Source organism: Zophobas morio, unplaced genomic scaffold (genome assembly GCF_036711695.1).
Source record: "Zophobas morio isolate AGI-343-1 ecotype UQ-CSIRO unplaced genomic scaffold, CSIRO_AGI_Zmor_V1 ptg000033l, whole genome shotgun sequence".
Taxonomy (NCBI): domain Eukaryota; kingdom Metazoa; phylum Arthropoda; class Insecta; order Coleoptera; family Tenebrionidae; genus Zophobas; species Zophobas morio.
The window spans coordinates 1,356,096-1,383,457 of record NW_026972138.1 but is presented as its reverse complement, the minus strand read 5'-3'; the positions used below and the strand labels follow the sequence as shown (position 1 = coordinate 1,383,457).

Genomic DNA, 27,362 nt, shown 5'->3' with positions numbered 1-27,362 from the left:
TTCTACGCCGACTGTCAGAAAGTCGGGCTGCCAACTTTTTTGTCGATGGAAAGTCGAAAGTGGGACGAAATAGTTTATAAAAATTAAATTGTTGTTTTTGAGACAGAAATAGAGGTAATAAACGTTGTATTGTTGTATTTAGTTAAAAAATACGTTAATGGTTTTAACTAGGTGGCCAAAATGTTTGTTTTGTGCGCTTAGGTTGGCAGCACAAGTCTGTCAAAGTTGTCAAAAGTGCCTTTTCAAAAGTTGTTTGTGTGATAATAATAATAATAATGCATGATAATTTTGTGATACCTTTATTAAATATGTTGTTTGATGATTCGTACCATGAATAAGAAGCATGGTTGTGTAAATTCGGTCTTTTAATATTTTTTCTGTCGATGGTTAGGAAACATGTTCGAACCATGAATTTCTCCCAACCCCAAAGTGGCACCATGAAAGCTACTACCAAAAGCAAACTGCTTCAAAACACTGGTGACAAAGTCCCGGTCTTGCCACTGAAGAAATATAACACAGGTAAGAAATATACCAGGTGTCTCAAATTTATTTAATAGACCAATGGACGTGAGAGAACTATTACCATAGATTAATATAGATGCGACATACAGGCTGATTTTGCAAAACCACTCTTATTGACATTGGAGTCCTCAAGCGCCAAATTTAAATAGTCAATGCCAATAAAAAAACTTGTTTCACTACAACTCGTCGCCTGAGAACTTGTTTGATCTACAGACCAGAGCGCGCTCAGGCCAATGTCGACTCTAAGCGTTCAGGACCGATTCGGTTGGGTTTGGACTATAATTTCTGCGGGAAATAGTTGTTTGGTCGGTTTTCATAACGACTAAGTGAATATTTTTGGTACATATTTAGATGATTTTACATATTTTGTTCAACTAAGAATTAATTCTTTATTTGTGTTTTATACTAGCAAAACGTCTTAAACTAAGAATATTGTTGAAATCGTAATAACCCAATGGATTTTTTTCGGGAAAATGTTTTGTAAACACTGTGTCCTATTTTCTATGAATTTTTAAATGTTTTTAGTGACAATTTTTGTATGATATTAACAGTGAGAAAAAAAATGAAAAATAAAAATAATCGAAAAATGAAACATCAGAAAATCGAAAAAAGTAAAACTCAAAAATCTAAAATTTAAAAACCGAATAACGAAAAATAAAGAAATCGTGGAGTCGAAAAGTTAAAAATTAAACAATTTATAAATTGAGAAATTGACAATCAAAATATCGAAAAGTTCAAATCTCGATAAATCGAGAAATCAAAAAACTTAAAAATTCGAAAGATTATAAGTCGAAAAATCGAAAAATAGAGAAATCGACTAACAAAAAGTTAAAAGTAGAAAAATTGGAAAAGCGGAAAAATCAAAAAACGAAAAAATGGAAAACTGGAAAACTGAGAAACCGAAATAGGCCAAAATAAAAAATTGAAAAACTGATAAATCGAAAACCTGAACAATCAAATCTCGATAAATCGGGAATGAAAAATTAACAAATCGAAAAATTGAAAAACAGAACATCTAAAATCAGGAAGTCGAAAAATAGAAAGATTAAAAAATATTGAAAAATTAAAACATCAAAAGATTGAAAAATCTAAAATTGAAAAATCCAAAAATTGTAAAACCGAAAAAGTAAAAAGGTTGACACATCGAAAAACCCAGAAGTCAAAAATAGAAAAGCCAAAGAATTGAAATATTGAAAAATCCTAAAACCGAAATATCTAAAAAGTGAAGTCGAAATATAGAAACCTTAAAAAATCGAAAAATGGAAAAATCAAAAACCTGAAAAATTAAAGAATTGAAGAACAGGAAAATGGAAACACTCGAAGGTCAAGAAATGGGAAAATCAAAACATCGATTAATTGAAAAATCGAAAAATTGAGAGTTGATAAAAGTCAAATTTGAAAAATTAAAAAATCGAAAATTTGACAAAATGACAATTGAAAAACACAAAATCTAAAACCGGGAAGTCGAAAAAGCAAAAGATCAAGAAATGGAAACATTTGAAAGATTCGAAAACTTGAAAAATTGAAATATCGTAAAACTGAAATGAAAAATCGAGAAATCGAAAAATCTAAAAAAATTTAAAAATCTAAAAATTGAAAAATCGAAAAAGTAAATCGACACATCGAAAAATCCAGGAGTCAAAAATCCCAAAACTGAAATATCGAAAAACTGAAAAATGAAAGAAAACTTAAAAATGGGAAACTTAAATCGGGAAATCAAAACATTGAAAAATCGAAAAATTTAAAACGACAATTGAAAACAGAAAATCTAAAACCGGGAAGTCGAAAAATCGAAAGATTAAGCAATCGAAAAATTGAAAAATCAAAAAAGTGAAAAAAGCGACACATCGAAAACTCCAGAAGCAAAAAATCGAAAAGTCGAAGAATCAAAATATTGAAAAATCCCTAAACTGAAATATCGAAAAACTGAAAAATGGAAAACTTGAAAAATCCGAAAACTGAAATATACAAAAACTGAGAACCTAAAAAGTCGAAAAATTGAGCAATAGATAAATCCAAAAAGTGAAGTCGAAAAATTGAAACCTTAAAAAAATAAAAAAATCAAAAATCAAAAACCTGAAAAATCGAAAAATTAAAGAATTGAAGATCAGGAATATCGAAACCCTCGAAAGTCAAGACAAGAAATGGGAAAATCAAAACATCGATTAATTGAAAAATCGAAAAATTGACAGTTATAAATGTCAAATTTGAAAAATTAAAAAATCGAAAATTTGACAAAATAACAATTGAAAAACACAAAATCTAAAACCGGGAAGTTGAAAAATCGATTGATTAAGAAATCAAAACATTTGAAAAATTCGAAAACATGAAAAACGGAAATATCGAAGAACTGAAATGAAAAATCGAGAAATCGAAAAATCGAAAATTTTATATCTTGAAAAATGAAAATATCCAAAAACTGAAAAATCTAAAATTTAAAAACCGAAGAATTGAAAATTCGACAATTGAAGAACAGAAAATCTAAAACCGGGAAGTCGAAAAATCGAAAGATTTGAAAAATTGAAATATGGAAGAGCTGAAATGAAAAATCGACAAATCGAAAAATCAAAAATTTTAAATATTGAAAAATTAGAATACCAAAAAATTGAGAAATTTAAAATTCAAAAATCGAAAAAGTAAAAAGTCGGCACATCGAAAAATCCAGATGTCAAAAATGGAAAAGTCGAAGAACAGAAATATTGAAAAATCCCAAAACTGAAATATCGAAAAAGTGAAAAATGAAAGAAAAACTGAAATATCCAGAAAGTGAGAATCTAAAGAATCGAAAAATTGAGAATCAAAAAAGTGAAGTCAAAATATCGAAACCTTAAAAAAATCGAAAAATTGAAAAATCAAAAACCTGAAAAATTAAAGAATTGAAGAACAGGAAAATGGAAACACTGGAAGGTCAAGAAATGGGAAAATCAAAACATCGATTAATTGAAAAATCGAAAAATTGAGAGTTGATAAAAGTCAAATTTGAAAAATTAAAAAATCCAAAATTTGACAAAATAACAATTGAAAAACACAAAATCTAAAACCGGGAAGTCGAAAAAGCAAAAGATCAAGAAATCGAAACATTTGAAAAATTCGAAAACTTGAAAAATTGAAAAATCGTAAAACTGAAATGAAAAATCGAAAAATCGAAAAATCTAAAAAAATTTAAAAATCTAACATTTAAAAATCTAAAATTTAAAAATATAAAAATTGAAAAATCGAAAAAGTAAATCGACACATCGAAAAATCCAGAAGCAAAAAATTGAAAAGTCGAAAAATCAAAATATTGAAAAATCCCTAAACTGAAATATCGAAAAACTGAAAAATGGAAGAAAAACTGAAAAATGGAAAACCTGAATAATCCGAAAATTTTAATATCCAAATACTGAGAACCTAAAAAGTCGAAAAATTGAGCAATAGATAAATCCAAAAAGTGAAGTCGAAAAATTGAAACCTTAAAAAAAGAAAAAAATCAAAAATCAAAAACCTGAAAAATCGAAAAATTAAAGAATTGAAGATCAGGAATATCGAAACCCTCGAAAGTCAAGACAAGAAATGGGAAAATCAAAACATCGATTAATTGAAAAATCGAAAAATTGACAGTTATAAATGTCAAATTTGAAAAATTAAAAAATCGAAAATTTGACAAAATAACAATTGAAAAACACAAAATCTAAAACCGGGAAGTCGAAAAATCGATTGATTAAGAAATCAAAACATTTGAAAAATTCGAAAACATGAAAAACGGAAATATCGAAGAACTGAAATGAAAAATCGAGAAATCGAAAAATCGAAAATTTTATATCTTGAAAAATGAAAATATCCAAAAACTGAAAAATCTAAAATTTAAAAACCGAAGAATTGAAAAATCGACAATTGAAGAACAGAAAATCTAAAACCGGGAAGTCGAAAAATCGAAAGATTTGAAAAATTTAAATATGGAAGAGCTGAAATGAAAAATCGACAAATCGAAAAATCAAAAATTTTAAATATTGAAAAATTAGAATACCAAAAAATTGAGAAATTTAAAATTTAAAAATCGAAAAAGTAAAAAGTCGGCACATCGAAAAATCCAGATGTCAAAAATGGAAAAGTCGAAGAACAGAAATATTGAAAAATCCCAAAACTGAAATATCGAAAAAGTGAAAAATGAAAGAAAACTGAAATATCCAGAAAGTGAGAATCTAAAGAATCGAAAAATTGAGAATCAAAAAAGTGAAGTCAAAATATCGAAACCTTAAAAAAATCGAAAAATTGAAAAATCAAAAACCTGAAAAATTAAAGAATGGAAGAACAGGAAAATGGAAACACTGGAAGGTCAAGAAATGGGAAAATCAAAACATCGATTAATTGAAAAATCGAAAAATTGAGAGTTGATAAAAGTCAAATTTGAAAAATTAAAAAATCCAAAATTTGACAAAATAACAATTGAAAAACACAAAATCTAAAACCGGGAAGTCGAAAAAGCAAAAGATCAAGAAATCGAAACATTTGAAAAATTCGAAAACTTGAAAAATTGAAATATCGTAAAACTGAAATGAAAAATCGAGAAATCGAAAAATCTAAAAAAATTTAAAAATCTAACATTTAAAAATCTAAAAATTGAAAAATCGAAAAAGTAAATCGACACATCGAAAAATCCAGAAGCAAAAAATTGAAAAGTCGAAAAATCAAAATATTGAAAAATGGAAAACCTGAATAATCCGAAAATTTTAATATCCAAAAACTGAGAACCTAAAAAGTCGAAAAATTGAGCAATAGATAAATCCAAAAAGTGAAGTCGAAAAATTGAAACCTTAAAAAAATAAAAAATCAAAAACCTGAAAAATCGAAAAATTAAAGAATTGAAGAACAGGAATATGGAAACCCTCGAAAGTCAAGACAAGAAATGGGAAAATCAAAACATCGATTAATTGAAAAATCGAAAAATTGACAGTTTATAAATGTCAAATTTGAAAAATTAAAAAATCGAAAATTTGAAAAAACGACAATTGAAAAACAGAAAATCTATAACCGGGAAGTCGAAAAATCGATTGATTAAGAAATCAAAACATTTTTCGAAAACATGAAAAACGGAAATATCGAAGAACTGAAATGAAAAATCGAGAAATCAAAACATCGAAAATTTTATATCTTGAAAAATGAAAATATCAAAAAACTGAAAAATCTAAAATTTAAAAACCGAAGAATTGAAAAACTGAAAACCTAAAACCGGGAAGTCGAAAAATCGAAAGATTAAGAAATCGAAACATTTGAAAAATTGAAATATGGAAGAGCTGAAATGAAAAATCGACAAATCGAAAAATAAAAAATTTTACATATTGAAAAATTAGAATACCAAAAAATTGAGAAATTAAAAATGGAAAAGTCGAAGAACAGAAATATTGAAAAATCCCAAAACTGAAATATCGAAAAACTGAAAAATGAAAGAAAAACTGAAATATCCAGAAACTGAGAATCTAAAGAATCGAAAAACTGAGAATCAAAAAAGTGAAGTCAAAATATCGAAACCTGAAAAAATAGAAAAATTGAAAAATCGACAAATAAAGAGTTTATAAAAGTCAAAAATTGAAAAATCGAAATATTTAAAAATCGTAAAATTGAAGAGAAAAACTGAAAACCGAGAAATTGAAAAATTGAGAAATTGTAAAATCCAAAAATTGAATAATAAGTAGGAGTAAACTGAAGAGTCCAGAAATTATGGTCGAAACCGGTTAGGATGTGTATGAGACCACGAAACGCTTAGAGTCGACATTGGCCTGAGTGCGCTCTGGTCTGTAGATCAAACAAGTTCTCAGACGACGAACTGTAATTTATGTGACCTGAATTAAAGTGAAAAAACACTGTTGTCAACATAAGTCGAGGGGTCCTCAACCGTCATTTAATTTAAACTATGACGCTTCTCTATGTTCTCTGCTATTACTATGTAGTACTGCTAGAAAGTACCGAAAAACAATGTCACATATAAAGTTTTTATAGGTTATGTCAGTACCCGTAAGAGTTTTTTTTGACATACTGAGTCATTACATTGTAACATGAGCGCAGCATAATTGTACTGTCAAAACTTCCCCGCCTTTAAAGTACAATAAAATATAAGTTAAAGTTTTGTTTTAAAGGAACAAAAAACGAAGACAACGATTCCCCCACTCGCGCAAGCACATCACTCAAAAGATTAAACTCTAAAGACCTTAACACCGTCGACAAAAAATTCAAAATCGAGCAAAACCCCCTAGAAGACGCTCTTTTTGACGATATCAACCTAACCCAGATCATAATGGCCACTGAAAAGTCCGTCTCCACTAGCATCCGTTCCAAATCCCCAGACGACCCCTTCAACGATACCATAGAAACCACCCCCAGTCAATTATCCCAATTATTCGAAGACACTTCACTCAAAATCGAACCCGAAAAACGCGAAAAGTCCACCCTCCTCCAGAAAATCAAATCGGAGAACCTGGGGGACCTCCTCAACGAGAGCAACCGAGGCGAAGTCGAGGACTTCTTCAACCGAATCGAACACTCGGTGAGCAGTCTCGGCACCGAGGCCGAAAACGACGAAAACATTACGAAAATTTTGGAGAATTTGTTCGCCACTCAGAACGTGAGTTTGGATAAGAGTGTGCGTGAAGCGACCCAGAAAGACGTTTCTGTGTCTTCTATTAACGCCAGTTTTGTGAGCGCGTTGAAGCAGGTGTTTTTGGCGAACATGTCCAGGGATAAAGTTCCCGCGAAAATTTCAAACGAGACGGTGGTGCATGATGGGGGTGTTAGGTTCGTGGAAGCGGGACCCTTCTATGGGTTACCGTTGAGAGTCAAGGAACTTATAATGATGTATAAAGGAATCGAGGAGTTGTATGACTGGCAAGACGAGTGTTTGAATCTTCCTGCAGTTAAGAATCGCAGAAATTTGATCTACGCGTTGCCAACTAGTGGGGGGAAGACTCTAGTGGCTGAGATTTTGATGTTGAGGGAGGTGATTTGTTATAAAAGGAACACCCTGTTTATTTTACCGTATGTGGCGATAGTACAGGAGAAGGTAAATAAGAGACGATTGTTTTTTGGGGTTGTTTTGATGCGATTTTTGTAGGTGTGGGGGTTGTCACCCTTTGCCGTCGCTCTAGATTTCTTAGTCGAAGAATATGCGGCCAGTAAGGGTGTTTACCCCCCTCGTAAACGCCGCCGCAAAAATTCCATATACATAGCCACTATTGAAAAAGCCTTAGGTTTATTGAACAGTCTCATAGAAACCGGAAGAATAAACGAAATCGGTCTTATAGTAGTAGATGAGTTGCATCTAGTGGGAGAGCAAGGCAGAGGCTCCACTCTGGAAGCCCTCCTCACGAAGATGATGTTCATTAAAGGTGATTATCGCGTATCATTAATAATAAAAATAATAATAATAGCTTCACCCTCTCCATATAGCTGACGTACAAATCGTCGGGATGAGTGCAACTATAGGAAACGTTGAAGATTTATGTACTTTTCTGGACGCCGAAATCTACACTCAAAATTTCAGGCCCGTCGAATTGACCGAGTACGTCAAGTGCGGCCCTGAAATCGCCAAAATCAGCTACAACAAAAAGGACGAGTTGTTGAAAGTGGTGAGGAGGATCGACGACAGCAAGGTAAAACTTACTGATGACGTTGAAGTTCCCGCTGACGTTGCTTCTTGGTGTCGAAATAAGTCGACATATATTCAGAAACAAAAGGCAAAATGTAGTCCCACCCACCCACCCTATCTCAATTCTGATGATTTTTTTTATTCGTCGTGAGTCAAGAGGGCGGAGCTTAACTGCAAAATCCTTTTTTCTCTACGCGAAATTAAAAACATGTTTTTGAGTATCGTGTCATTCAAATAATACTATGTACATTAATAAAACATTAAAGCCCCACCCAGACCTGTCCTGATCTAAATAATAATGAAGTTTTCATTCGTTGCCAGACCTAGGGGCGGAGCCTAATTGCAAAATCCATATTTCCGTACAAAAATTTACCATTTTAAACGCGTTTTAAGTTTCTAAGAATAAAAAAATCATGACAATTGAGATGGGGTGGGTGGGTGGGGTCCATATTTTATCTTTTTTTCTTAATATGCGTAGTATTCTTTGCATAATATGATACTCAAAAACATGTTTTTAATTTGTTGTAAAGAAAGAGGTATTTTACAGTTAAGCTCCGCCCTCTTGGTTCACGGCGAATAAAAAAAGTCATCAGAATTGAGATTGGGCGGGGCTATATTTTGCCTTTTTGTTTTAATATGTGCAGATTTCTTTTCACAACATGAAACTTGTTTCGAGAAATGTAAAATTGGAAAATTGAAAAATTTAAATACCGAAAAATTGAAAAAATCGAAAAATAAAAAAATTTAAAAACCGAAAATTTGAACAAACGAAAAGTCTAAAACTGAGCAGTCAAAAAATCGAAAACATCATAAAATTGAAAAATTGAAAGCCGAAGAGTCGAAAAACCAAAAAATCGAGAAGTTGAAAAATTGAGGAAACGAAAAATCCAAAATTTTACAAGTCGAATAAATTAAACTCAAAAATGTTAAATTTAAAAACTGAAAAATCAAAAAATTGAAAAATAAAAAAATAGAAAGTTCGAAAAATTAAAAAACTGATATATCGAGGAACTGAGAACTCGAGAAATAGAGACATCGAAACATAAAAAAAATCGAGGAATTAAAAATCGAAAAGTTTAAAACTGAAAAACCGAAAAGTAGAAAAAACGAAAAATTCCAAATTTGAAAAGTGGATAAATTGAAAAATTGATAATTCGGAAAATCGAAAAGCCGAAAAGTGAAAAAACGAGAAATCGAAAAATCGAAATATGAACATGTTTAAAATGGAAAATTTGTATAAGGAAACATCGATTTTGCGATTAGGCTCAGCCCCATAATTGCAAAATCCATATTTCCTTGCAAAAATGTAACATTTTAACTATGTTCTAAGCTTCTTGTTGTAAAAAGATGGCTATGAATATTAAGAAAAAAAATATTATAAACCCCACCCACCCGCCCTGTCTCAATTCTGATGATTTTTTTTCATTCGTCGCAAGCCGAGGGGCGGAGCTTAATTGCAATATCCTTAGTTTTCTACGAGAAATTACCGTGTGAAATATGTTCTTAAGTAATCGTGTTATACAAAAAAACTAAATGTATTATTTAAAAAAGAAAACCAAAAAAGAAGCCCCACCCATCCGCCTCGTTCTCAAATCGTGATGAATTTTTCAATCGTTGTCAGACCGAGGGGCGGGGCGTAATAGCAAAATCGATGTTTCCCTATATAAATTTACCATTTTAAACATGGTTTAAGTTTCTTGTTGTGAAAAGAAAGTCTACACATATTAAAACAAAGAGGCAAAATGTAATTAATTTTCTCGTGGAAGAATAAGGATTTTGCAGTTAAGCCCCGCCTTCTTGGCTCACGATGAATAAAAAAAATCATCACAATTGAGATAGGGTGGGTGGGCGGGGCTACATTATGCTTTTTTTTTCTTAACATGTGTAGTCATCTTTTCACGACAAGAAACTTAAAACATGTTTAAAATGGTAAATTTGTAAAGGGAAATATCGATTTTGCAATTAGGCTCCGCCCCTCGGTCTGAGAACGAATGAAAAATTCGTCACAATCAAGCTTGGGATGGATATGGGTGGCGCTTAATTTTTGGCTTGTTTTTTTCTTAATATACATAGTATTCTTTGAACAGCACGAGACTCAAAATAGTATATTATTAGCCAAGGTTGCAGAGCCAAGCATTCTAGACCGAGCACAAATTAGAACCCGAGACGCGCAGCGTCGAGGGCTCTAAGTGCGAGGTCTAGAAGTGGCTTTGCAACCGTGGTTAATATACTATTTTTTTCACTAGTAGAAACCATAAGACAATAAACTGAAAAATAAACGTTCCATTTTTTGACACAACATGATTTTGTTTTGATTTCTAATCAAACTTAATCTAAATCTTCAACACAAAGAAAACCGTTTATATTTGTCGCTGAGTTAATCATTTTATCTTGTACCATCTACCAACTACCATGCGTTTACTCAAGTAATGTTTGTAGCACACATTTGTTCATTTTTTAAGAAATAATCACATCAAACATTGCGTACATAACCTCAATTTTTCTTTTTGAACCGGTGGTAGCAAAAGTTGAATTTGCTACCACTAAATGAGTCGACATTTGCATGCGTCCAGGCTGCTAGTGAAAAAACATGTTTTTTTATTTCTTGTAGAGAAATAAGGATTTTGCAATTATGCTCCACCCTCTTGGCTTACGACAAATAAAAATATCATCACAATTGAGATAGGGTGGGTGGGTGGGGCTACATTTTGCCTTTTTTTTTTTTTTCTTAATATGTGTAGACTTATTTCGACAACAAGAAACTTAAAACATGGTTAAAATGGTAAATTTTTGCAATTTAAACATGTTTTAAGTTTCATGTTGTGAAGAGTCTACACATACTAAAACAAAGAGGCAAAATGTAAGCCCGCCCACCCACCCTATCTCAGTTGTAATGATTTTTTTTATTCGACGTAAATCAAGGGGACGGAGCTTAACTGCAAAATATTTATTTTTTATAAGAAATTAAAAACATGTTTTTGAGTATCGTGTTATTAAAAAAAAACTATGTATATAAAAAAAAAAAGACAAAATACAAGCCCCGCCCACCCACCCCATCTCAATTGTGATGATTTTTTTTATTCTTAGAAACTCGAAACACATTTAAAATGGTAAATTTTTGTCAGGATTTTGCAATTAGGCTCCGCCCTCTTGGCTCACGACGAATAAAAAAATCATCACAATTGAGATAGGGTGGGTGGGCGGGGCTTATATTTTGCCTTTCTTCTTAATATACGTAGTCGTCTTTTCAGAACAAGAAACTTAAAACATGTTTAAAATGGTAAATTCTTGTAGACGAATATGGATCTTGCAATTAAGCCCCGCCCCTCGATCTGACAACGAATGAAAAATTCATCACAATTGAGAATTGAGATGGGGCGGGTTATGGGTGGGGCCTCATCTTTGGCTTTATTTTTTTCTTAATATACATTAATACATAGTATTCTTTGAAGAACACGATACTCAAAAACATGTTTTTAATTTGTTCTAAAGAAATAGGTATTTTGCAGTTAAGCTGGTTCAGGACGAATAAAAAAAGTCATCACAATTGAGATTGGGCGGGTGGGCGGGGCTACGTTTTGCCTTTTTGTTTTAATATGTGCTGAGTTCTTTTCACAACATGAGAAATGTAAGACTGGAAATTTGAAAAATTGAAAAAATCGAAAAATAAAAAATTTTAAAAACCGAAAATTTGAACAACCGAAAAGTCTAAAGCTGAGAATTCGAAAAATCGAAACATCAAAAAATTGAAAAATAGAAAAATTGAAAGCCGAAGAGTCGAAAAATCAAAAAACCGAGAAGTTGAAAAATTGAGGAAACGAAAAATCCAAAATTTTACAAGTCGAATAAATTAAAGGCAAAAATGTTAATTTTAAAAACTGAAAAATCAAAAAATTGAAAAATAAAAAAATAGAAAATTCGAAAAATTAAAAAATTGATATATCGAAGAACTGGAACTCGAGAAATTGAGACATCGAGACATAAAAAAAATCGAGGAATTAAAAATCTAAAAGTTTAAAATTGAAAAACCGAAAAGTAGAAAAAACGAAAAATTCCAAATTTGAAAAGTGGATAAATTGAAAAATTTAATCAAACTAAAAAATCGAGAAATTAAAAAATTCCAAAATTGAAATGAAAATTTGGGAAATCGGATATTTGATAAATTGGAACATCTAAAAATTGATAATTCGGAAAATCGGAAAGCCGAAAAGTGAAAAAATTAGAAAAAACGACAAATCGAAACATGGACATGTTTAAAATGGAAAATTTGTATAACGAAATATCGATTTTGCAGTTAGGCTCCGCCCCATAATTGCATATGTTCTAAGCTTCTTGTAAAAAGATGGCTATGTATATTAAGAAAAAATATATATATAGAAGGCCCGCCCACCCGCCCTATCTCAATTCTGATGATTTTTTTTATTCGTCGTGAGTCAAGAGGGCGGAGCTTAACTGCAAAATCCTTTTTTCTCTACGCGAAATTAAAAACATGTTTTTGAGTATCGTGTTGTTCAAAGAATACTAGGTATATTAAGAAAACGTTAAAGCCAAAGATTAAGCCCCCTGATCTAAATAATAATGAAGTTTTCATTCGTTGCCAGAACTAGGGGCGGAGCCTAATTGCAAAATCCATATTTCCGTACAAAAATTTACCACTTTAAAGGTGTTTTAAGTTCTAAGAATAAAAAAATCATCACAATTGAGATGGGGTGGGTGGGCGGGGTTTATATTTTGCCATTTTTCTTGAATATACATAGTATTCTTCGAATGACACGATACTCAAAAACATGTTTTTAATTTGTTGTAAAGAAATAGGTATTTTGCAGTTAAGCTCCGCCCTCTTGGTTCAGGACGAATAAAAAAGTCATCACAATTGAGATTGGGTGGGCGGGCGGGGCTACGTTTTGCCTTTTTGTTTCAATATGTGCTGACTTCTTTTCACAACATGAAACTTGTTTCGAGAAATACAAAACTGACAATTCGAAAAATCGAAACTTCAAAAAATTGAAAAATAGAAAAATTGAAAGCCGAAGAGTCGAAAAATCAATAAACCGTGAAGTTGAAAAATTGGGGAAACTAAAAATCCAAAATTTTACAAGTCGAATAAATTAAACTCAAAAATGTTAAATTTAAAAACTGAAAAAGAATGAAAAAACTGGAAAGGTCGAAAAATCGAAAATTTGAAAAATCAAAAAACTGAAATATCGAAAAATTGAAAAATTAAATAATGGATTAACTGAAAAATCCTGAAACTAAAATATGTATCGAAAATCAAAAACTAAAAAATAGAAAAAAAAAATTGAAGATCGAGAAATCGAAAATTTGAAAAATATAAAGCCTGAAAAATCGAAAAATTAAAAAATTGAAGAATTGAAAAACTGAAAAATCGACAAATCGAGACGTTGAGCAATCGAAACACCGAATATTCGAGAAATCGAGAAATGGGAATATCAAAAAAAGGAAAAATCAAAAAGTCGAAAAGTCAATTAATAAATATCGGAAATTGAAAAATTGAAGAATCATATCCCCGAAAAATCCTAAAACTGAAAAGTCGGAATTTGAAAAATCGGGAAATCGAAAAACACTTGGACAATTTTGATTTTTTTCCAAAATCTCCATGCCTAGGATAAAAATTCAACACGAAAAATTGTATGAATTTCTGAACATCAAAGCAATTTTGCAATTTTAAAATTAAATTGTAATATGTTATTACACATTTTTTTTACAAAAATCTGGTTGGCTAGAGTAAAAACCCAACTGATAAATTACATGAAGGAGTATGTTATTTTATAAAATTTAATACTTCTAACAGTTAGTATTGTAATAATTTTTCTTCAATTTCGCGTTTTTTCTTTAATTTGGGATTTCTCGCGATTTTATTTATCGATTTCTCCATTTTCCGATATTTCTTTAATTTTTCGACTTTTTGATTTCTCGAATTTTCGGTGTTTTCAGGTTTTATATTTTCAAATTTTCGATTTCTCAAACTTTCAGTTTCTGGATTCTTCAATTTTTTTTCAATTTTTCAGGTTTTAGATTTTTCGACACAAAAATTGATATATCGAAGAACTCGAGAAATCGAGACACCGAAACATTAAAAAAATCGAGGAATTAAAAATCTAAAAGTTTAAAATTGAAAAACCGAAAAATTCCAAATTTGAAAAGTGGATAAATTGAAAAATTGAATAAAAAATCTAAAAAATCGAGAAATTAAAAAATTCCAAAATTGAATTGAAAATTTGGGAAATCGAATAATTGATAAATCGGAACATCGAAAAATTGATAATTCGGAAAATCGGAAAGCCGAAAAATTAGAAAAAACGAGAAATCGAAACATGAACATGTTTAAAACGGAAAATTTGTATAAGGAAACATCGATTTTGCAATTAGGCTCCGCCCCATAATTGCAAAATCTACATTTCCTTGCAAAAATGTAACATGTTAACTATGTTCTAAGCTTCTTGTAAAAAGATGGCTATGTATATTAAGAAAAAATATATAAATAAGCCCCACCCACCCGCCCTGTCTCAATTCTGATTATTTTTTATTTATTCGTCGTATGCCGAGGGGCGGAGCTTAATTGCAAAATCCTTAGTTTTCTACGAGAAATTACTGTGTGAAATATATTTTTAAGTAATCTTGTTATACAAAGTAAACTCCTGGATGTATTAATTAAAAAAGAAAACCAAAAAAGAAGCCCCACCCATACCCGCCCCCATCTCGATCGTGATGAATTTTTCAATCGTTGTCAGATCGAGGGGCGGGGCGTAATTGCAAAATCGATGTTTCCTTATATAAATTTACCATTTTAAATATGGTTTGTTTCTTGTTATGAAAAAGTCTACACATATTAAAACAAAGAGCCAAAATGTAGCCCCACCCACCCACCCTATCTCAATTCTGATGATTTTTTTTATTCGTCGTGAGTCAAGAGGGCGGAGCTTAACTGCCAAATCGTTATTTCTGTACAAGAAATTAAAAACATGTTTTTGAGTATCGTGTCATTCGAAGAATACTATGTATATTAAGGAAACATTAAAACCGCACCCATTCCTGCCCTGATCTAAATAATAATGAAGTTTTCATTCGTTGCCAGACCTAGGGGCGGAGCCTAATTGCAAAATCCATATTTCCGTACAAAAATTTACCATTTTAAACGTGTTTTAAGTTTCTAAGAATACAAAAATCATTACAATTGAGATGGGGTGGGTGGGCGGGGTTTATATTTTGCCATTTTTCCTGAATATACATAGTATTCTTTGAACAACACGATACTCAAAAACATGTTTTTAATTTGTTGTAAAGAAATAGGTATTTTGCAGTTAAGCTCCGCCCTTTGGTTCACGGCGAATAAAAAAAAGTCATCACAATTAAGAGTGGGCGGGTGGGCGGGGCTACGTTTTGCCTTTTTGTTTCAATGTGTTGACTTCTTTTCACAACATGAAACTTGTTTCGAGAAATATAAAACTGAGAATTCGAAAAATCGAAACATCAAAAAATTGAAAAACAGAAAAATTGAAAGCCGAAGAGTCGAAAAATAAATAAACCGTGAAGTTGAAAAATTGAGGAAACGAAAAATCCAAAATTTTACAAGTCGAATAAATTAAACTCAGAAATGTTAAATTTAAAAACTGAAAAATTAAATACTATTGAAATATAAAAAAATAGAAAATTCGAAAAATTAAAAAATTGATATATCGAGGAACTGAGAACTCGAGAAATTGAGACATCGAAACATAAAAAAACCGAGGAATTAAAAATCTAAAACTTTAAAATTGAAAAACCGAAAAGTAGAAAAAACGAAAAATTCCAAATTTGAAAAGTGGATAAATTGAAAAATTGAAGAATCAAAAAACTAAAAAATGGAGAAATTAAAAAATTCCAAAATTGAAATGAAAATTCGGAAAATCGAAAAGCCGAAAAGTGAAAAAATTAGAAAAAACGAGGAATCGAAAAATCGAAACATGCACATGTTTAAAATGAAAAATTTGTATAAGGAAACATCGATTTTGCAATTAGGCTCCGCCCCATAATTGCAAAATCCATATTTTTTTTTATGTTCTAAACTTCTTGTTGTAAAAAGATGGCTATGTATATTAAGAAAAAATATACATGTATATAAGCCCCGCCCACCCGCCCTATCTCAATTCTGATATTTTTCTTTATTCGTCCTAAGCCGAGGGATGGAGCTTAATTGCAAAATTCTTAGTTTTCTACGAGAAATTACCGTGTGAAATATGTTCTTAAGTAATCGTGTTATACAAACAAAAATCCTAAATGTATTAATTAAAAAAGAAAACCAAAAGAGAAGCCCCACCCATCCGCCTCGTTCTCAATTCGTGATGAATTTTTCAGTGGTTGTCAGATCGAAGGGCGGGGCGTAATCGCAAAATCGATGTTTCCCTATATAAATTTACCATTTTAAACATGTATTAAAACAAAGAGGCAAAATGTAAGACCGCCCACCCGCCCTATCTCAATTCTAATGATTTTTTTTTATTCACCGTGAACCAAGAGGGCGGAGCTTAACTGCAAAATAATTATTTCTTGACAACAAATTAAGAATACGTTTTTAAGTATCGTGTTGTTAAAAAAATACTATGTACATTAAGAAAAAGAGACAAAATATAAACCCCGCCCGCCCACCCCATCTCAATTGTGATGATTTTTTTTATTCTTAGAAACTTGAAACACATTTAAAATGGTAAATTTTTGTCAGGAAATACGGATTTTGCAATTAGGCTCCGCCCCTTTGGCTCACGACGAATAAAAAAAATCATCAGAATTGCAATAGGGCGGGTGGGCGGGGCTTATATTTTGCCTTTTTTCTTAATATACGTAGTCGTCTTTTCAGAACAAGAAACTTAAAACATGTTTAAAATGTCTAGTAGACAAAAATGGATCCTGCAATTAAGCCCCGCCCCTAGATCTGGCAACGAATAAAAAATTCATCACAATAGAGATAGGGTGGGTGGGCGGGGCTCCATTTTTCCTTTTTTTTCTTAATATGTGTAGACTTATTTCGACAAGAAGAAACTTAAAACATATCTAAAATGGTAAAAAAAGTTACTATCAACGGCAACTTGGCAACGTCAGCGGGAACAGCCACTGCAAGTTTATAAATCCCACTTTCCAATCAAAATTCAGTTTCCGGCTAGCGTCAACAGCGTCGATCCTGACAAACTGGGCGCCTTAGTCAAGGAAGTGATCCCTCAGGACTCCTGTCTCATTTTTTGTGCTTCAAAGAAGAATTGCGAAAACGTGGCGTATTTGTTGTCCCGATTGGTGGATAAGTAAGGGGGCGGGGCTGGGCGTGGCTACTAGTAACAGCGACGGTTTCAGGAAGTTGCTGGACCACAAAAAAGAGGAAAAGGAGCAAATTAAGTACGCGTTGAGGGACGAAGGAGGGGCTTTGTGTAAAATATTTAGCGTGTCGATTCAGCTGGGTATTGCGTACCACCACTCAGGTATTGCGCCGGGGTTTGAGTACACAATGTAGTTCGTGGTTTCAGGTTTAACCAACGAGGAGCGCAAGGTTATAGAAGACGCCTTTCGAGCAGGAATCATTTCTGTTATTTGTTGCACTTCGACTTTAGCAGCGGGGGTGAATTTACCAGCTAAGAGGGTTATTTTGAGGCAGCCTTACGTCGGTAGGGACTTTATAAGTCTGTCGAAGTATAAACAAATGGTGGGACGGGCTGGCAGGGCCGGACTAGGCGAAACAGGAGACAGTATTTTAATTTGTAGTTGCACGGATTTGCCTAAAGTTAAAAAATTGCTGCAGTCACCTATGGACGAAGCGCTATCCAGCATGCACGAAAACACAGGAAGAGGGTTAAGACACCTACTTCTGAGTTGTATAAGTCTGGGGATTGCAACAACTAGAGCGGAGTTGCAAGCGGTCTCAAAATGCAGCTTGTTGAATATACAGAGTGAGCGTTTAAGTGTCAACTTGAAAAAGTTAACTGACAAAGTACTGAGCGATTTGTTTAAACTGGGTGCGCTACAAGAAGCGGATTTGTCGAAGTCGGAGAATCACATCAGTTGTGACGTCACAGTTAAAATGGACACCTCGGGGAATTCCAGTTTCTGTGACACTTTGGAGCAACTTACTACTAAAAAAAGAAAAATTGTTCTGAAAAGTGATAGTAAATTAGTTATAAGTAAGCTAGGTTGCGCGGCCATCAAAGGTGAGGTGTGGCAACATTGGTTTGTAACGTCAAGTGAACGTCATTTTTAGGGAATTTTGAGTTGTCAAGGGCACACTTACTGTACGACGATCTTTACGAAGCGCAGAAGAATCTCGTGTTACTAGATTGTCTACATTTGTTGTTTCTAGTCACCCCGTATGACCTCGCTGAACAAATTAAACCAAATAAGAACGACTACTACAATATCGTAATTTATTACGTTATTTTTGACTTTTTCACTGTTTTGTCGTTGTAGTATTGTAAACTTGGCCCGAACGAGCTTCACACTGCGCGAATTCTGGGTATAGACGACGCCGTAGCCATGAAACTATTGGCCAATCAACCAATCAAAGTAACTTAGTATGTTTTGTCATTGTAGTTACTTAACGCACTTACTTGTAGAACGTTTCTGAACGCATCTTAAACCGATTTTATTTAACTTTGATGTTGTACGACCTATGGAACGAAAAACCCGTGTTTGAGGTTTCCGAAAAATTCCAAATTAATCGAGGGATCGTGCAAAATCTAATCACCAGTGCTGCCACTTTTGCGTCCAACGTTGTACATTTTTGTGAGGAGTTGGAGGAGTTTTGGACTTTCGCTAGTCTTCTCAAAGGTATGAACCAAAGGTTGTCGCACTGTTGTGTCAGGGAGTTGCTGCCGTTGATGGAGTTACCGGCTGTCAAACAGAGTCGGGCGAGGCAGCTATTCAACGCCGGGTATAAAAGCATCCGGAGTATAGCGGCAGCAAGTGTGGAAAGTCTAGTGGAAAATATAGAGCACATGCCGAGGAGAGTCGCTAAACAAATGATCGCGGCTGCTAAGGTACACCGTTTTGCAAAAATTCAATTTATAACCGTGTGTTTGCAGATGTTGCTTCTGGAGAAAGTGGAAAACTTGAGGGAGGAAGCAGAGGATGTGCTCGACGGTGTCGAAAATCCGAAACCGTTCTTCAACCAGTCAGTATTATCTTAGTTTTTTTGTATTTTCGAATTTCGCAATAACTGTTTTTGATAGAATAAGTGTTACCGTTTTTTATACAAACAAGGATTTAAACTAAGCGTTGGCAGACGTTTCTTGTTTTTGATATTTGACTCCTTTTTGAAGTCCAGAAAGTAGAACAAGTCGTGGGACAGGTCTTTGAAAGTGTTTTTGAAGCGGAAGCGTTCCACGGCTTCGATAAATTGTTGCACGTCGTCGAACCGACTTTCGACTTCTGCGATTTTCAAAATCCCTCTGAAACAACGCAAGTTAAACTTTATTAAAAAGCGAACAACGAAATTTACCCGGGTTTTAAAACTCGGTTGGCTTCCAGGAGATATTCGTGCAAGTTTGTCCCCATCAAAGATAAACAAAACACGGCCACGTCGATACTTGAAGGTTGTAAAGGTACGTGTGCCATGTCACACGGTATGACGTCATTATTAGCAGCAACCAAATCAAAAGAGTGGACTTTTTGTACAACCGACTGCGCCAATTTCGCGTCGCCGCAACCGAAATCAGCAACGACGAATGTTTTAGGTCTGAAAAGTAGCGATAAGTTAGAATTCTAAAATATGTGACGTGTACACACAACTGCTGGATGTTTTTAATGATTTCGTCTAGTGGGTTGAGCGGCCATTTATTGACTTGTTGTCTGTACCCTTCGTGGTAGGCTGTAAATGCGTCCGGGTCGTCTTTAAACAATTTTTGCGCTTCTTTGCTGTCATTGGAATAAATCTGCTCATTGATGTATCTAAATCTGGCGGCTTGAAGTCGCTGCATCATTCTTTCTCGTAAAGACAGGTCCCTTGATTTCTGGTGTTTCTTTGTTTCAGGTGGAGTTTGTAATGTTTTCAAAAGTTTTTCATTTAATTCTTTATTTTTCCGTTGTTTTGGTGTAAGTGGTTTTTTATTAGTCTCATCTGTCGTTGTTTCTTCTTTTTGTTGTCGCTTTTTCTTTTTTCGTTTTTGCTTCTTGACACGTCCTGTGTGAGTATTTGACTCTTGTTTATTTTGTGTAGCGAAAATTGGTGTGTTCATTTTTGGTTCTACTCGTTTATCTTGGTGGACCTGAGGCTTTTTCTTTTTTCTTTTGATTTTCGTTTGATGCACCAAGCCCGAATTGTTATTTAGTATGTTTTTGATTTCATCTTTAATTTTGTCGTTCTTTTTAAACGCATTCTTCTTCTTTGGACTCTTTTTACTTATTTTTCCCTTCTTTATTTTCGTTTCTTTCTTTGAAGACTGAATTTTTGCCTGTAAAATATTGACATATTGCGTTACGCGAAATTTTTAGGGTCACGCTGTATATATTTTCTGTGATTTTAGGCACCGGCGTGTGTGCTACATAACCTCAAAACTTGACAAATTTTACGTCGATGTTTCACATTTCTTACCTTAAACAACTCTTTGCAGACAGAGTCGGCTTCATTATTTCGGTCAAACTTTGCCACTTGGAACATTGTACAAACAAAATTATAAATAATTTAAAAAGAATCGACCACACACGCGGTGTCTAAAGTCACTCAATTGTCAACTGTCAAATGCCACCAATCCCGGACAGCTAACCCCAAAATGGAATTACGTAAAGGGAAACTAAAAATGAATTAAAAACCGATGTTCCCATACCAGTTACTCAGTAAGAAAACCAAAAATCCATTAGAGAAAATTAAATACTGACGCTTAGTTTACCGTTCCAACTGTCCAGTGTTCGTCAATATGTTACGAATTTTGAGCACCACCGGCCGCAAGCCCCACCGTTGCCCCTTCTCCACATCGCTCATACTCTACAAAGGCCCCATGGCGGCAATCAACGAAAAAATCGACTCCGGCACCCTCTTCCGCGACGAGCTCCAGCTCAAAGTAGGTAACTCTCTTCAGCGAATCTTTGAGGAAACGAAAACCTATCGACCCCCAGAAAAGAACTTGTTAAGCAAACTTTTTTCTAGCCGCAAGAGAGCCCCAAAAGGTCTGTACATCTACGGAGCCGTGGGGGGCGGCAAAACCATGCTGATGGACCTATTCTACCAGACCTGTGATATTGAGAAAAAATCTCGAGTTCATTTCAACGAATTCATGGTGGACGTGCACCAGAAAATCCACGAAACGAAAAAGGAAGTGGTGAGGGATTTCTCGGATCGGGATTCCAAGCCGTTTGACCCGATCCCGCCGGTGGCGGAGCGCATCAGCGAGAAAGCCTGGATGATTTGTTTCGACGAGTTTCAAGTGACGGATATTGCCGACGCTATGATTTTGAAGCGGTTGTTTACGGAGTTGTTCAAGAACGGGATTATGATGGTGGCGACGAGTAATCGGCAGCCGGACGATTTGTACAAGAACGGGCTGCAGAGGTCGAATTTTGTTCCTTTTATTCAAGTCCTGAAGGATCATTGTGAGATTATCAGTCTGGAGTCGGGGATTGACTACAGATTGAAGGGGCAAAGCACCAAATCAAACTACTTCGTCAAGTCTGAACACAAGCTGGATCCGATTAAGCAGATTTTTAAGTTTCTGTGTTCAAAAGAGAACGACGTTGTGCGCAGTCGCACTTTTAATATCCAAGGCAGGGACGTGACCTTTAGGAGGGCTTGTGGGGGCGTGCTGGAGACTTCGTTCGAAGAGCTATGCGATCGGCCCGTCGGAGCTAACGATTATCTGCACTTGGCGCAGTTCTTTCACACTATTATCATTCGAGATGTGCCCCAAATGAGTTTGAAAATGAAGTCGCAAGCGAGGCGATTTATCACGTTGATTGATGCGTTTTACGACCACAGGACTAAAGTTATAATAACTGCTGATGTTGCCATTAGAGATCTTTTTTTGAGACAGATCCCCGACGATGTTATTAGCGACGAAAGCAGGATGTTGATGGACGATCTTAAAATCGGGAAGGAGGACGCCACTGCTAATATTTTCACAGGGGATGAGGAGATTTTTGCGTTCGATCGGACGCTGTCGCGATTGACGGAAATGCAAACTGATGATTATTGGAAGAAGGATGGCAAGAGGTGAACGAAATGAGCGTTGGTAGATGCACAGTATTCACATAATTGTTAAGTACTTAAAGTGTACACTCTATATATTTTATTTTGTTGTCTCTATTAATTGAAATTATTATTTTAAGTTATTTAAATAAACTGTCTTTTTTTTAGTAATGTTGCCTTTTTATTTCGTCTTTTTACCGAGCGTAAGCTAAAGAATTCAAAATTGTAAACAATTTTTCAAATTTTCGATTTCTCGATTTTTTTATTTTTGGTTGGTAACATAACAACTTTGACAGATCGAGCCAACTTCAAAACCAAGTTTGTTCAAAATGGTGTCTGTGTTGTGTTTGAGTTGGATTTTTTCATAGAAAAACCATGTTCAGGTAGGATTTTAGGTAAATTTACCACCTTTTATCGAATTTAAAAAACCCTACCACAAATTACGACCAATTTTCGAAAAAATTTTCGAAATTTTACTAAATACTTTTCTTGTAGATTTCGGGCCTCCGAAGTCACTTTCGACCTCATTTCTTCGATAACTTTAATCGTTTTTGCAGAATGTATTTACTTAAATTTCCAAAATTTCGTCGAAAATTGGTCGACATTTGTCCAGGGGAAAATTTCATTTTTGAAAAAGTTGTCTAAAAATTCTCAAAAAATTCAGGAATGTAGATCTCGACGTGCTGAGAGATAAAATAAATAAATTGTAGACAAATTTTTTGGAAAATATTAAGTGGGTGTTAAATAACCATATCAGACGTGAGAATTATATTTAAAAAGCCATATTACGGATGCTCCTCCCACTAGCATAGGCCCCACCTTGATAAGTCATTTCATTGGCCCGGAATTATATGTAAAAGCTAACGGCAAAGTCATTTTTCGAATAAAAATTAAAATTTTATTTAAAAAAATATAATCCTAAATTCTATTGACTGTCAACATAAAATCCAACTTCTGTGTCACCGCCAATAAAATGGGTCATCAAATCGGAGTAGGGGTGGGTGGGTGGGGCTAGTTTTTATTTTGTTTTAAATCTTAGATTCTACCGCTTGTCTGTTCACAATTCAATTTCTATTTCACAGTTAATAGTAAATAAGTGAGATGGACAAAGGAGGTGGGCGGAGCTAAGTTTATCTTTTCTACAGTCTTATCTTGGAAGCAAACAATAGCCCCGCCCACCCACCCAACTCTTGATTCTAGTGACCACCCTTAATATTCTTAATTGATGATTACGTTATTATCTTATTAGGATCTTCGCAAATTTGGTAAACCGTTGCTGAAAAAGTAGATGAATTGTAAATAAATTGTGTGGAAAATATTCCGTTCGTGTTAAATAAGCATATCAGACGTGAGAATTATATTTAAAAAGCAATATTACCAAGGCTCCTCCCACTAGTAGAAGCTCCACCTTATTAAATGATTTCATTGGTTTTTCAATTACAAATTAAAATTGTATTTAATTATAATGTAGACCTGGATTCTATTGTTTATTAATATAAAATCCAACTTCCGCTAATAAAATGGGTCATCAAAACGGAGTAGGGGTGGGTGGGTGGGGTTAGTTTTTACTTTGTTTTAAATCTTAGATTCTACCGCTTGTCCATTCAGAATTCAACTCCACGTTTACATTAAATAAAATATAAAGTCAGTGAAATAAAGGAAGGGAGTGGGCGGAGCTAAATTTACCTTTTTTCGCCAGAGTCTAAGAAAGCAATTGCCCCGCCCACCCACCCCACTCTTGATTCTAGTGACCACTTCCAATATTGTTAATTAATGACAACATTATTATCTTATTATAATTTTGGACACATCAGTTAAACCGTTATGAAGAAAACAGATAAATTTAAACAAATTTTGTGGCATTGTAATTAAGCGGTTGTTACATCAGCATGTCAGACGTGAGAATTATTTGTATTTAGAAAATAATATTTTCGATGCTCCTCCCCCTATCAGAAGCTCCTCATTAAACCATTTTCATTGGTTTAGAGAAGAAGGGAGGCGTTTACATGTGTACCTCATGATACGGCAGTCGTTTTTCCATTAAAAATTAAAATTTTATTTAATTATAATGTGGACGTGGATTCTATTATTTATTAACATAAAATCCAACTTCCGCTTCAGAGCCAATAAAATGGGTCATCAAAATAGAGTAGGGGTGGGTGGATGGGGCTAGTTTTTACTTTGTTTTAAATCGTAGATTCTATCGCTTATCAGTTCAGAATTCAATGTCTATTTTGCAGTTAATAAAATATTAAACAAGTGAGATTGAGAAAGGAGGTGGGCGGAGCTAAGTTTACCTTTTCTTATAAGGTAAGTTTACCCCGCCCACCCACCCCACTCTTGATTCTGGTGACCACCCTTAATATTATTAGTTAATGGCTGCGTTATTATCTTATTAGGATGTTCGGCAAATTTGGTAAACCGTTGCTGAAAAAGTAGATGAACTGTAAATAAATAGTGTGGAAAATATTCCGGACGTGTTAAATAATCATATCAGACGTGAGAATTATATTTAAAAAGCAATATTGCTCCTCCCACTAGCAGAAGCTCCACCTTAATAAATCATTTCATTGGTTCGAAGAAGAGGAGTATTGTTTACTCTTGTACCTCGGATGATACAGCAGTCGTTTCTCGAATAAAAATAAAATTTCATTGAAAAAAAAGTAGTTCTAGATTCTATATTTGTCCATATGAAATCCAAATTCTGTGTCAGAGTCAATAAAATAAGCCATTAAAACGGAGTAGGGGTGGGTGGGTGGGGCTAGTTTTTACTTTGTTTTAAAATCTTAGATTCTACCGCTTGTTTATTCAGAATTTAACTCCTATTTTACACTAAATAAAATATGAAGTCAGTGAAATAAAGGAAGGGATGGGCGGAGCTAAGTTTACCTTTTTTCTTCAGAGTCTAAGAAAGCAATTGCACCGCCCACCCACCCCACTCTTGATTCTAGTGACCAGTTCCAATATTGTTAATTAATGTCAACATTATTATCTTATTAGAACCTTGGACAAATCTGTTAAACCGTTGGGGAGAAAATAGATAAATTTAACCAAATTATCAGCATATCAGACGTGAGAATTATATGTATTTAGAAAATAATATTATCGAAGCTCCTCCTACTATTAGAAGCTCCTCCTCATTAAACCATTTCATTGGTGTAGAGAAGAGGGAAGGCGTTTACATTTGTACTTCATACGGCGGCGGGTGGGCGCTTTAGTACTTGGTAAGATAAGACTGACTTTGGCAAATAACATATCCTCTGAGAAAATAGGGGGTGGGTGGGCGGGGCTAGTACTTGGTAAGATAAAACTGATTTTGGCAAATGACATATCTTCTGAGAAAATAGGGGGCGGGTGGGCGGGGCTAGTACTTGGTAAGATAAGACTGACTATGGCAAATGACATATCCTCTGAGAAAATAGGGGGCGGGTGGGCGGGGCTAGTACTTGGTAAGATAAGACTGACTATGGCAAATGACATATCCTCTGAGAAAATAGGGGGTGGGTGGGCGGGGCTAGTACTTGGTAAGATAAGACTGATTTTGGCAAATGACATATCCTCTGAGAAAATAGGGGGCGGGTGGGCGGGGCTAGTACTTGGTAAGATAAGACTGACTATGGCAAATGACATATCCTCTGAGAAAATAGGGGGCGGGTGGGCGGGGCTAGTACTTGGTAAGATAAGACTGATTTTGGTAAATGACATATCCTCTGAGAAAATAGGGGGTGGGTGGGCGGGGCTAGTACTTGGTAAGATAAGACTGATTTTGGCAAATGACATATCCTCTGAGAAAATAGGGGGCGGGTGGGCGGGGCTAGTACTTGGTAAGATAAGACTGACTATGGCAAATGACATATCCTCTGAGAAAATAGGGGGCGGGTGGGCGGGGCTAGTACTTGGTAAGATAAGACTGATTTTGGTAAATGACATATCCTCTGAGAAAATAGGGGGTGGGTGGGCGGGGCTAGTACTTGGTAAGATAAGACTGATTTTGGCAAATGACATATCCTCTGAGAAAATAGGGGGTGGGTGGGCGGGGCTAGTACTTGGTAAGATAAGACTGATTTTCGCAAATGACATACGACGATTGAAGAAATGTAGAAAATTCTTCCCGAAAAGAAGACCATTCTAAGAAATTGAGATATTGTAGATGACCAATAAGGGACTTTCGATGGATTTCGAGTGCAAAAAAAAATCGAAACTGACTTTTGAGAAGAATTCTTATCTAATACAGGAAAAGTAATAGCTTTTGATCGAGATGATTGAAGAGAGGCAGAAAATTCTTCCCGAAAAGAAGATCATTCTAAGAAATTTAGATATTGTAGACGATCAAGATAGGGATTTTGGAGTAAAAGAAAATCTAAAGTGATATTCGAGGAGGATTCTAATCTAAAATGGGAAATGCAATAGATTTTGGGCGAAACGATTGAGGGGAGGCAGAAGATTCTTTCAGAAAAGGTCATTCTATGAAATTTCGATATTGTAGACGGTTGATATAGGGATTTTCTAGGTTTTAGAGCAAAACTAAACCTAAAAAAAATGTTTTAATCAAAATAGATTTGCTTATCCCCTCCAAAAAATTGATGACGTCATTTCAACATTTTGCCGGATAAATTCTATTTAAAATGTACAAAATATACGGCAAAGTCGTTTTTCAATTAAAAATTAAACTTTTATTCAATTATAATGCAGACCTGGATTCTATTATTTATTAATATAAAATCCAACTTCCGCTTCAGAGCTAATAAAATGGGTCATGAAAACGGACTAGGGGGTGGGTGGGTGGGGCTAGTTTTTACTTTGTTTTAAATTTTAGATTCTGCCGCTTGTCTGTTCACAATTCAATTTCTGTTTAAAATTTTTTAAAATTCTAAAAATTTCAATATTTTAACGGCCAGTTCTAGAAAAACGGTTGGAGTTATCAGAGAAACAAGGTCGGAAGTGAATTCTAGAGCTCGCAATCTACAAGAAAATGTGTACGTTTTTTTGAATTTTCAGTTTTTCGAATTCCGGATTTCTCGACGTCGGGGATGTAAGTGCGAGATCGGCTCTTAATAAAAAACAACC

At 34.2% G+C, this 27,362-nt stretch overlaps 3 protein-coding genes across 4 annotated transcripts; 2 read left to right on the top strand and 1 right to left on the bottom strand.

Annotated features, from left to right (window-relative positions):
- Nucleotides 1-33: 33 nt before the first annotated feature.
- On the top strand, nucleotides 34-21,425 carry LOC135139734 (helicase POLQ-like). Of its 2 annotated transcripts, XM_064070058.1 has the most exons (14): nucleotides 34-114; nucleotides 392-519; nucleotides 6,636-7,555; nucleotides 7,607-7,880; nucleotides 7,942-8,144; nucleotides 17,288-17,433; nucleotides 17,483-17,607; nucleotides 17,653-18,330; nucleotides 18,381-18,538; nucleotides 18,587-18,682; nucleotides 18,733-19,155; nucleotides 19,201-19,289; nucleotides 21,020-21,174; nucleotides 21,261-21,425. In XM_064070058.1, the coding sequence occupies exons 2-14, from the start codon at nucleotides 408-410 to the stop codon at nucleotides 21,323-21,325; spliced, it is 3,444 nt and encodes a 1,147-aa protein (XP_063926128.1). In that variant the 5' UTR covers nucleotides 34-114; nucleotides 392-407; the 3' UTR covers nucleotides 21,326-21,425. The 2 variants fall into 2 exon arrangements, with proteins under 2 accessions (XP_063926128.1, XP_063926127.1); XM_064070057.1 differs by lacking the exon at nucleotides 34-114 and having other exon boundaries at nucleotides 209-519.
- Nucleotides 19,325-20,836, bottom strand: LOC135139738 (ribosomal RNA-processing protein 8-like). The gene is made up of 4 exons (XM_064070065.1): nucleotides 20,709-20,836; nucleotides 19,904-20,568; nucleotides 19,617-19,853; nucleotides 19,325-19,566 (listed from the first exon to the last, which is right to left on the bottom strand). Exons 1-4 carry the CDS (start codon nucleotides 20,772-20,774, stop codon nucleotides 19,356-19,358), a joined length of 1,179 nt encoding a protein of 392 aa, XP_063926135.1. The 5' UTR covers nucleotides 20,775-20,836; the 3' UTR covers nucleotides 19,325-19,355.
- On the top strand, nucleotides 21,325-22,323 carry LOC135139746 (putative ATPase N2B). Its single transcript, XM_064070074.1, has one exon. The coding sequence runs from the start codon at nucleotides 21,325-21,327 to the stop codon at nucleotides 22,321-22,323; it is 999 nt and encodes a 332-aa protein (XP_063926144.1).
- The last annotated feature ends 5,039 nt before the right edge of the window (nucleotides 22,324-27,362 follow it).